Source organism: Squalius cephalus (assembly GCF_949319135.1).
Source record: "Squalius cephalus genome assembly, chromosome: 8".
NCBI classification, from domain to species: domain Eukaryota; kingdom Metazoa; phylum Chordata; class Actinopteri; order Cypriniformes; family Leuciscidae; genus Squalius; species Squalius cephalus.
The window spans coordinates 45,440,842-45,452,876 of NC_137129.1; the positions used below are offsets into that span (position 1 = coordinate 45,440,842).

General features: G+C 44.5%; 1 protein-coding gene across 2 annotated transcripts in view; it reads right to left on the reverse strand.

The window, feature by feature from the left end:
* Positions 1 to 12,035, reverse strand: part of slc6a19a.2 (solute carrier family 6 member 19a, tandem duplicate 2) — a 43,150-nt gene that overhangs the window by 22,962 nt on the left and 8,153 nt on the right. For both annotated transcript variants that reach the window (XM_079879886.1, XM_079879884.1), the window contains exons 4-8: positions 10,702 to 10,883; positions 9,061 to 9,171; positions 7,942 to 8,054; positions 7,248 to 7,376; positions 5,589 to 5,745 (exon numbers count right to left, since the gene is read on the reverse strand). In XM_079879886.1, coding sequence (XP_079736012.1) covers positions 5,589 to 5,745; positions 7,248 to 7,376; positions 7,942 to 8,054; positions 9,061 to 9,171; positions 10,702 to 10,883 — 692 coding nt within the window. The remainder of the gene's footprint in view (positions 1 to 5,588; positions 5,746 to 7,247; positions 7,377 to 7,941; positions 8,055 to 9,060; positions 9,172 to 10,701; positions 10,884 to 12,035) is intronic.

Below are 12,035 nucleotides of genomic sequence, written 5' to 3' on the forward strand. Positions count from 1 at the left end.
TCCTCCCTCCCCAGCTCCACTCATTTCTCAGGAGCCGATTACCCTCCTCCACCCCCACCCCCCAGCTCCTCTCGTTTCTCAGGAGCTGATTACCCTCTTCCCTCCCCAGCTCCTCTCGTTTCTCAGGAGCCGATTATCCTCCTTCCTCCCCAGCTCCTCTCGTTTCTCAGGAGCCAATTATCCTCCTTCCTCCCCAGCTCCTCTCGTTTCTCAGGAGCTCATTAACCTCCTCCATCCCCAGCTCCTCTCGTTTCTCAGGAGCTGATTATCCTCCTCCATCCCCAGCTCCTCTCGTTTCTCAGGAGCCGATTATCCTCCTTCCTCCCAGCTCCTCTATTTTCTCAGGAGCTCATTAACCTCCTCCATCCCCAGCTCCTCTCGTTTCTCAGGAGCCGATTACCCTCCTCCACCCCCCCCCCCCAGCTCCTCTCGTTTCTCAGGAGCCGATTACTCTCCTCCCTCCCCATCTCCTCTCATTTCTCAGGAGCTCATTACCCTCCTCCCTCACCAGCTCCTCTCATTTCTCAGGAGCCGATTACCCTCCTCCCTCCCCAGCTCCTCTCATTTTTCAGGAGCTCATTACCCTCCTCCCTCCCCAGCTCCTCTCATTTCTCAGGAGCCGATTACCCTCCTCCCTCCCCAGCTCCTCTCATTTCTCAGGAGCTCATTATCCTCCTCCTTCCCCAGCTCCTCTCATTTCTCAGGAGCCGATTACCCTCCTCCACCCCCCACCCCCCCAGCTCCTCTCGTTTCTCAGGAGCCGATTACCCTCTTCCCTCCCCAGCTCCTCTCATTTCTCAGGAGCTCATTACCCTCCTCCCTCCCCAGCTCCTCTCATTTCTCAGGAGCCGATTACCCTCCTCCCTCCCCAGCTCCTCTCATTTCTCAGGAGCTCATTACCCTCCTCCCTCCCCAGCTCCTCTCATTTCTCAGGAGCCGATTACCCTCCTCCACCCCCCACCCCTACCCCCCCCAGCTCCTCTCGTTTCTCAGGAGCCGATTACTCTCTTCCCTCCCCAGCTCCTCTCACTTCTCAGGATCCGATTACCCTCCTCCCTCCCCAGCTCCTCTCATTTCTCAGGAGCTCATTACCCTCCTCCCTCCCCAGCTCCTCTCATTTCTCAGGAGCCAATTACCCTCCTCCACCCCCACCCCAGCTCCTCTCGTTTCTCAGGAGCTGATTACCCTCTTCCCTCCCCAGCTCCTCTCATTTCTCAGGAGCTCATTACCCTCCTCCATCCCCAGCTCCTCTCATTTATCAGGAGCCGATTACCCTCCTCCCTCCCCAGCTCCTCTCATTTCTCAGGAGCCGATTACCCTCCTCCCTACCCAGCTCCTCTCATTTCTCAGGAGCTCATTACCCTCCTCCCTCCCCAGCTCCTCTCATTTCTCAGGAGCCGATTACCCTCCTCCCTACTCAGCTCCTCTCATTTCTCAGGAGCTGATTACCCTCTTCCCTCCCCAGCTCCTCTCATTTCTCAGGAGCCGATTACCCTCCTCCCTACCCAGCTCCTCTCATTTCTCAGGAGCTGATTACCCTCTTCCCTCCCCAGCTCCTCTCATTTCTCAGGAGCTCATTACCCTCCTCCCTCCCCAGCTCCTCTCATTTCTCAGGAGCCGATTACCCTCCACCTCCACCCCCCCCCCCAGCTCCTCCCGTTTCTCAGGAACCGATTACCCTCTTCCCTCCCCAGCTCCTCTCGTTTCTCAGGAACCGATTACCCTCCTTCCTCCCCAGCTCCTCTCGTTTCTCGGGACCTCATTACCCTCCTCCATCCCCAGCTCCTCTCGTTTCTCAGGAGCCGATTACCCTCCTCCACCCCCCCCCCCAGCTCCTCTCGTTTCTCAGGAGCCGATTACCCTCCTCCCTCCCCAGCTCCTCTCATTTCTGAGGAGCTCATTATCCTCCTCCCTCCCCAGCTCCTCTCATTTCTCAGGAGCCGATTACCCTCCTCCCTTCCCAGCTCCTCTCATTTCTCAGGAGCTCATTACCCTCCTCCACCCCCCCCCCCCCCACCCCCCAGCTCCTCTCGTTTCTCAGGAGCCGATTACCCTCTTCCCTCCCCAGCTCCTCTCATTTCTCAGGACCTCATTACCCTCCTCCATCCCCAGCTCCTCTCGTTTCTCAGGACCCGATTACCCTCCTACACCCCCCCCCCCCCAGCTCCTCTCGTTTCTCAGGAGCCGATTACCCTCCTCCCTCCCCAGCTCCTCTCATTTCTCAGGAGCCGATTACCCTCCTCCCTCCCCAGCTCCTCTCATTTCTCAGGAGCTCATTACCCTCCTCCCTCCCCAGCTCCTCTCATTTCTCAGGAGCCGATTACCCTCCTCCCTCCCCAGCTGCTCTCATTTATCAGGAGCTCATTACCCTCCTCCCTCCCCAGCTCCTCTCATTTCTCAGGAGCCGATTACCCTCCTCCCTCCCCAGCTCCTCTCATTTCTCAGGAGCTCATTACCCTCCTCCCTCCCCAGCTCCTCTCATTTCTCAGGAGCCGATTACCCTCCTCCCTCCCCAGCTGCTCTCATTTCTCAGGAGCTCATTACCCTCCTCCCTCCCCAGCTCCTCTCATTTCTCAGGAGCTGATTACCCTATTCCCTCCACAGCTCCTCTCATTTCTCAGGAGCTCATTACCCTCCTCCCTCCCCAGCTCCTCTCATTTCGCAGGAGCCGATTACCCTCTTCCCTCCCCAGCTCCTCTCATTTCTCAGGAGCTCATTACCCTCCTCCCTCCCCAGCTCCTCTCATTTCTCAGGAGCCGATTACCATCCTCCCTCCCCAGCTCCTCTCATTTCTCAGGAGCTCATTACCCTCCTCCCTCCCCAGCTCCACTCATTTCTCAGGAGCCGATTACCCTCCTCCACCCCCACCCCCCAGCTCCTCTCGTTTCTCAGGAGCTGATTACCCTCTTCCCTCCCCAGCTCCTCTCGTTTCTCAGGAGCCGATTATCCTCCTTCCTCCCCAGCTCCTCTCGTTTCTCAGGAGCCAATTATCCTCCTTCCTCCCCAGCTCCTCTCGTTTCTCAGGAGCTCATTAACCTCCTCCATCCCCAGCTCCTCTCGTTTCTCAGGAGCTGATTATCCTCCTCCATCCCCAGCTCCTCTCGTTTCTCAGGAGCCGATTATCCTCCTTCCTCCCAGCTCCTCTATTTTCTCAGGAGCTCATTAACCTCCTCCATCCCCAGCTCCTCTCGTTTCTCAGGAGCCGATTACCCTCCTCCACCCCCCCCCCCCCAGCTCCTCTCGTTTCTCAGGAGCCGATTACTCTCCTCCCTCCCCATCTCCTCTCATTTCTCAGGAGCTCATTACCCTCCTCCCTCACCAGCTCCTCTCATTTCTCAGGAGCCGATTACCCTCCTCCCTCCCCAGCTCCTCTCATTTTTCAGGAGCTCATTACCCTCCTCCCTCCCCAGCTCCTCTCATTTCTCAGGAGCCGATTACCCTCCTCCCTCCCCAGCTCCTCTCATTTCTCAGGAGCTCATTATCCTCCTCCTTCCCCAGCTCCTCTCATTTCTCAGGAGCCGATTACCCTCCTCCACCCCCCACCCCCCCCAGCTCCTCTCGTTTCTCAGGAGCCGATTACCCTCTTCCCTCCCCAGCTCCTCTCATTTCTCAGGAGCTCATTACCCTCCTCCCTCCCCAGCTCCTCTCATTTCTCAGGAGCCGATTACCCTCCTCCCTCCCCAGCTCCTCTCATTTCTCAGGAGCTCATTACCCTCCTCCCTCCCCAGCTCCTCTCATTTCTCAGGAGCCGATTACCCTCCTCCACCCCCCACCCCTACCCCCCCCAGCTCCTCTCGTTTCTCAGGAGCCGATTACTCTCTTCCCTCCCCAGCTCCTCTCACTTCTCAGGATCCGATTACCCTCCTCCCTCCCCAGCTCCTCTCATTTCTCAGGAGCTCATTACCCTCCTCCCTCCCCAGCTCCTCTCATTTCTCAGGAGCCAATTACCCTCCTCCACCCCCACCCCAGCTCCTCTCGTTTCTCAGGAGCTGATTACCCTCTTCCCTCCCCAGCTCCTCTCATTTCTCAGGAGCTCATTACCCTCCTCCATCCCCAGCTCCTCTCATTTATCAGGAGCCGATTACCCTCCTCCCTCCCCAGCTCCTCTCATTTCTCAGGAGCCGATTACCCTCCTCCCTACCCAGCTCCTCTCATTTCTCAGGAGCTCATTACCCTCCTCCCTCCCCAGCTCCTCTCATTTCTCAGGAGCCGATTACCCTCCTCCCTACTCAGCTCCTCTCATTTCTCAGGAGCTGATTACCCTCTTCCCTCCCCAGCTCCTCTCATTTCTCAGGAGCCGATTACCCTCCTCCCTACCCAGCTCCTCTCATTTCTCAGGAGCTGATTACCCTCTTCCCTCCCCAGCTCCTCTCATTTCTCAGGAGCTCATTACCCTCCTCCCTCCCCAGCTCCTCTCATTTCTCAGGAGCCGATTACCCTCCACCTCCACCCCCCCCCCCAGCTCCTCCCGTTTCTCAGGAACCGATTACCCTCTTCCCTCCCCAGCTCCTCTCGTTTCTCAGGAACCGATTACCCTCCTTCCTCCCCAGCTCCTCTCGTTTCTCGGGACCTCATTACCCTCCTCCATCCCCAGCTCCTCTCGTTTCTCAGGAGCCGATTACCCTCCTCCACCCCCCCCCCCAGCTCCTCTCGTTTCTCAGGAGCCGATTACCCTCCTCCCTCCCCAGCTCCTCTCATTTCTGAGGAGCTCATTATCCTCCTCCCTCCCCAGCTCCTCTCATTTCTCAGGAGCCGATTACCCTCCTCCCTTCCCAGCTCCTCTCATTTCTCAGGAGCTCATTACCCTCCTCCACCCCCCCCCCACCCCCCAGCTCCTCTCGTTTCTCAGGAGCCGATTACCCTCTTCCCTCCCCAGCTCCTCTCATTTCTCAGGACCTCATTACCCTCCTCCATCCCCAGCTCCTCTCGTTTCTCAGGACCCGATTACCCTCCTACACCCCCCCCCCCCCCCCAGCTCCTCTCGTTTCTCAGGAGCCGATTACCCTCCTCCCTCCCCAGCTCCTCTCATTTCTCAGGAGCCGATTACCCTCCTCCCTCCCCAGCTCCTCTCATTTCTCAGGAGCCGATTACCCTCCTCCCTCCCCAGCTCCTCTCATTTCTCAGGAGCTCATTAAAGGTATCATCGTTTCACATGGCTATGAGTGTGATATTGCTCACAAATATCCAAGTATATGATACAGCTTTTTTTCTTCAGGCCCATCATATATTCATGGAAAGAAATCAGTTTGAATAAGGAAAGCAATATCTTTGTCATAGAATCCTTTCAATGGTTAAGGGGATTTCATATGACGGGCTTGAATAGGATTTTGAATCCTATTAAAATTGCATTTCTGGAATACCTTTTTTAGAATTTGAAAGATATTACAGATATTGGTTGATAAGTGAAATATTTGATTATTCCTTGAAAACCAAAAACAGTAGTGCTAGAAAAGTCCTGGAGTTTAATTTAATCCGTACGACCACTGATGCGGTCAGCTAGATCTGCTGCTTGTTTACTCTCGCTATCTGACCCTCATTTAGAAACGCTGTAGTCGAGCTCTCACACACAGTGACACACACACACACACCTGGCTGAGGAAGGTCTGCATGTTGCAGGTCTTGAGCTGGAGCTCCTGAATGACGGCTGGTGTCGTGTTGTTGAGATGCTGAAGAACACTGTTATAGTTGCTCTCTGTGATGTTTCCCTCCGGCAGATCAAACGTGTTCATCAGAGCCAGGATGTTACTGTCGAGAAACAAAAGCGCAAACTGAGTAAATTCTCTTTAAAAAATTAGAAAATGATACAAATATAAAATTACATATTTTTAGGTTTATTAATTTTCTTGTTTATTCTTAATATACTTTATTTTTTAAATTCTGAAAAAAAAATATACATAAAATATTCAATAATATATATATGTATGTGTGTGTGTGTGTGTAAATATATATATATATATATATATATATATATATATATATATATATATATATATATATATATATATTCATGTATATGATTTATAATTATTATATGTATTTCAATATATATATATATATTATTAAATACAAATATCAAATGTATTGTAATCTGTTCAATGCGTTTATTAAATATAGATATATATGTATTTTAACATGAATGTTATATATGTATTAAATATATTTAATTGATTTGTGTATATAAAAAAATTATAATAATGTACATTAAATAATATAAAATAATTCATATATTTATAAAATATATACTTATTTAAATATATTTCATATATTTATTTTAAAATGTATTAAATATAAATTAAGTAAAAATATCAAATATATTGTAATATGTTAAAGGAGCTGTATGTAAGAAATGTATTTCAATTAATCATAAAATGGCCCTGATATGTCACTAGACATTAAGAAATCATGTTCATTTCAAATACTTGATCACTGACAACAGTAGTCCGGCCAGGATATTGTCATTTAAAAAGTGAAGTTGCAGCCCTCAACTGATGTTGATGTTGTCATCTTGTGTTTTGGCCTGAAGCGCCACCCTCCACCTATCTACCAATCATGAAGTCAGTAGTGTTTTGGCATCTGGGTTGCCAGCTCTGCTCTAGTTACCACAGCTACGTAGCAGCCTACTTTCCTGCTGGATCCTGCAGCCTATCTGGCAACCTCGAGTCAGGGGGAGGGGGAGGGGATACACCGCTCTACAGTAATTTGAAAGTGATTGCAGTACCAGTTTTGGCCACAATCTTACATACGGCTCCTTTAAATGTTTTATATTTATCAAATGTTTATTTAAAATACATATGTAATATACAATTCAGCAATGTATATTAAATAATATAACAACATATGTATTAATATAATTAATATATTTTATTAAATATATATATTTCTTTATTTTTAAATATAAAAAAGATAAATAGCAAATATATTGAAATCTATGCAATATGTTTATTAAATATATGCATTTTATTTTTTAAATATATAAAAAATGTAAAGATAAATTAAATATGGACTCCTTTTCACTGTGGTCACTATAAACTGTTGTTCATTAATAAACTTTTCTTTTTTTTCTTTGTTTTCTACAGAGAAAACAACAGTGTACAGATTTGGAATGTCATGAGAACAAGTAAATAATGGTGGCTATTATTTTTTGGCGAACTATTCCTGTACAGTATATACTGTGTATAATGTCAGATCTGCCCCTGCTGTGGTTGTCTCTGATGAACAGTGTAGTTCTGAGAGAGATGCACATGTACCCGTTCAGACAGTCGTCAAACCTCTCGGTGGCCCTGAAGCCGATGATGGAGTAAATCACGATGGCGGCGTAGACCGACGTGAAGCCGTTTATCACAGAGATGATGACGGCGTCCTGCTCACAGTTATTACTGCAGACATACAGGAGAACATGTTAGCGAGCCGGGTTTTTCACTCACCGGACAATTTGGTTACCAACCATTCAGAACTTCTACTAGCCAATATATTCTACTGATTTTCATTTCTTATTCAAACAAAATCCTGTCATCTAGCTTCTCCTCTCTTCCTCTTTCCTCCTTTTCACCAAAAATGTGTTTTAGACAGATCAATACAGTACAAAGAACATAAAGAAATGTAGGATGTTGGAAAATAAGAATGTCTTTTCTGTTAACCAAATGCTTTTTAATCTTCGCTTTTGCTTCAATGCAAATGAACAAGCGCTGTTATGTGTAGCGTAGTGACGTGTGTGTTCAAGTAAGCCAGATATGAGCAGATTCTGCACAATACACTGTATTTAATATATCATGATGACTCACGAGTATTTGCGCTAAATCTGCACAGATTTGGCTCACACGAACTTCCCCAGCAAACTGAGTAACTATCATAGAGTAAACCCTGTTTGCAACGTCATCATACTGACACAAACTCACTGCTTTACTTTACAGCTGTGAAGAATACAGAGCTGACGAGACTCACTGCACAGAGTTGTAGCTGGAGAATGAGATGAGTCCTCCAAACGCCAGAGAGAAGGAGTAAAACACCTGAGCTCCAGCGTCCAGCCACGTCGCCGGATTCAGCAGCTCGTCCAGCTGAACACACACCATCCGTGAGGAAACAGCATTCACACACTTACATCATTCATACAGCCCTGCAGTCACAGCTGGATTCGCCTGCACTTTAAGTTAATGTTAAACAGCATTAAATTGTTAAATATTGACAAAATATTAGAAAGGCTAGTGGCATATTAGAAATATTAGAAAGGCAAAGTGAATAACAATAAACAACAAGTAAGACAATCTCTGTAGAACTGGAGAAATGTGCTCGATAGAAGCAAGTAAATGACGAATAGAAGCGGGCCCAAGACCGAACCCTGAGGAACACCCCGGGTGACTTTAGATGGTTGTGATCGGAAATGTTTAAGTTGAACTGAGTGTGACCAGAGGGATGATCTAAATCAAGACAGGGGTGCCAGTAATCCCAACAGTGTGTGTTTTCGTCATTTTTAACAGTTCTATATATTTTTTATTAATTTTTATTTTAGTTTGTCTTTTTGTTGCTTTTGTCATTTTTATTAGTTATTGTTTTTTTAATAGTTCTATCTAGTTTTTATTCATTTTTAGTTATTTTAGCTCAAGTTAAACTAAGTGAAAATGAGAAATGTTACTTTGGCAGCTAGCTGAAAACAAATAAGTTTATTTTTTTAATATTTTATTTTAGCTCAGTTAAAGTTTATTTAATTTTATGTAACTAAAGTGCTTTTTTATGGTTTAAGTTTTATTTTAACTATAATAACCCTGTCTACAATATAATAATATATTAACTAACATGAACTAAGCATGAGCAATACATTTGTTACTGTATTTGTTAATCTTTGTTAATGTTAGTTAATAAAAATACAGTCATTGTTTGTTCATGTTAGTTCACAGTGCATTAACTAACGTTAACAAGATTTTATTAATGTATTAGTAAATGTTGAAATTAACATTAACTTAGATTAATAAATGCTGTAAACCTGCAGTTCATTATTAGTTCATGTTAACTAATATAGTTAACTAACAAAGTTTTCCATACAACCCAAGCGTAAAGTGAACGTACGTCTGGAGTGAAGAGGAACTTGATCCCGCTCACAGAGCCTTTGAGCGTCAGTCCTCTGATGAGGAAGATGGTCAGGACGAGGTACGGTAACGTGGATGTCACGTACACAGCCTAGAGAGACAGAAACCACACGATCAGTATCCGAACACAGAGCCTGAAACATGAAAACCTGACATTTATTAAAACCCTTCTGCCGTGCTGAAATCCTTCTCCTAATTTTGTGTTCTTTTAAATTGCTTGCAAATCTCATTATGTTATATTATCACCAAATATTGAATTAAATATTTTTATCAACTTGTTTTCTTTCTTTTCGGAGCTGATAGATAGATCGTAGGCCTCGCTGATCTGAGAAAACTTCAAGTTCATATCAATGAGGCCTACGATCAATCAGATCCAAAAAGAAACACAAAACCAATTATAACTGAAAGAAAACAAGCTGATGAAAATATTTAATTCAATATTTGGTGATAATATAGCGTAATGAGAGATTTATAAGCAGTTTTTTTGTTGGCGGGTCATTTTTGACCCGTAACACCACGAGTGTAACAAGGTGGAGAGAGGAAAACTTCTTTTGGGAAGTTGTTACACCCTATATGAGCAAAGTCAGTAAGTTTTAGTCTAATGCACTTGACATTAATCAGTAGTTTTTTATCAGCTGCGGTTCAAAATGACCTGAACACGAAGCACATTTCTCATTTAAAAATACTCATGTCGTTTAATAGAAAAAAATACTCATGGAATTTGGTGTTAAAATTATTTGAAATTAATTCACTAAATTACATGCAGTAATAAAAAAATTAACTTCTTCATTTAATGAAATATGCTTTTTTTGACTACAATTTTTCTAAACAATAGTCATTATTTTGGTTGTGAATGTACTTGTGAATGTAAATAATCTCGAAATGCAAAAAATCTCATCCCCCCCTGTGGTGAAAATCCAGCTTTTAATGTTGTTTATGTGTCTTTGTGGTGTTTTTAATCTGCTTTAAGACAAACCATGTGTAAGTTCATAAGTCGACAGCATTGCTGAGTATTTCCTCCTTAAAACTGCAGTGAACCAAAGACAGTCTCAAAAACACGCTTTGAAATCGCTGGTGTTTCTGACGTAACCTTGTAACCAATCAGATCAACGTGTGATCGACAACCAGTGGATCTCTGAGCTGAGTGAGTGAGTGAGTGGAGGCGGGGCTCATTTGCATATTCATAGAACCGCGCATACTAAATGAGGCAAGGGTGTCGAGTTACATTCAAGATATTTTAAGCCATGAAGAATTGTTTTTACTGCTTACCCAAAATCAATTACTAACCCTGAGGAGCGAATGAGCAGCATAACGTGAAACTAGATAACCCAAGGTCAACCAAGGCATATACCTGGGTGTGGATGTTCTAGTTAAGCATTAGCTAGCGCACAGACACCAACAATACAAAAAAAAAACCTCATAAAACTGATAATCGGAGGAAACTGATACGCTGCACATGTTTTACACTATTATAAAAAGAGCACAAAGGTCAGCTGTAAAGATACCAAACGCCACTAATGGGGTCCAAAACAACACGGAAGCCCACTGATTTTCCCTGTGTGGTCGAGAGTGATATGAGAGCAGTAAATGAGGTGTAAGTGTGATGGCCGAGAGCTTGCACCTTCCCGGTGGTCTCGATGCCTCTCAGACAGCAGACCCAGAGAAGAGTCCAGGCGCAGAACAAACACAAGACGATCCACCACTGCAGACCTCCAGAGTCCCCGATCACCGGCGTCGTGTTCAGAGTCTCTCTGTACCAGAAATAATCCACCGGAGAGCTGCGCTCGCACTCCGACACAAACCCTGCTCACACACACACACACACACACACACACACACCTGGATCTGTAAATCTGACTGTTCCAAACCTTACAGTCATGCTTCAAAATCATTTGTGACCATAGACATCGGTGACATCTGAAAGCTGAACAAATAAGCTTTCCATTGATGTGTGGTTTGTTAGGATAGGACAATATTTGTCCGAGATGCAACTATTGTAAATCTGGAATCTGAGGGTGCAAAAAAAATCTAAACATTTAGAAAATTTCCTTTTAAGTTGTTCATTTATGTTGGCGATTGTGCTGCATTCACTCACACAAATACATGTTTTATATATTTACGGTAGGAAATTTACTAAATAACTTCATGGAACATGATCTTTACTAAATATCCTAATGATTTTTGGCATAAAAGAAAAATCTATAATTTTGACCCATACAATGTATTGTTGGATATTGCCACAAATATACCCGTGCGACTCGTGATCCAGGGTCACATATCATCAAGATTCAACAGACATTACATTACAGGCATGCACATTTACACACAATAAAAATAATTAAATTAATTATTAATTAAATTAAATAAATAAAAAATTAAAGTCCATCTGTGGTGAAAATCCAGCGTTTAATGTTGTTTATGTGTCTTTGTGGTGTTTTTAATCTGCTTTAAGACAAAGCATGTGTAAGTTCATAAGTCGACAGCATTGCTGAGTATTTCCTCCTTAAAACTGCAGTGAACCAAAGACAGTCTCAAAAACACGCTTTGAAATCGCTGGTGTTTCTGACGTCACAAACTACCTTGTAACCAATCAGATCAACGTGTGATCGTCAACCAGTGGATCTCTGAGCTGAGGGAGTGAGTGGAGGTGGGGCTCATCTGCATATTCATAGAACCGCGCATACTAAATGAGGCAAGGGTGTCGAGTTACATTCAAGATATTTTAAGGCATGAAGAACTTTTTTATCAAGGAAAAAAACTTTAAATATGTAATTTTGGTGACCAAAAGGGAGTTTTAAGGTATACAATTAATAAAAATAGTAAATGTAATAATAAATAAAATACATATAATAATAAAAAGAAAAGGCAAAACAATAATTTGTTTAATAATAATAATAAACAAATAAATAATAAAAATCTTTTGAAAAATGTATCACAATGACGTACTTAAAACAA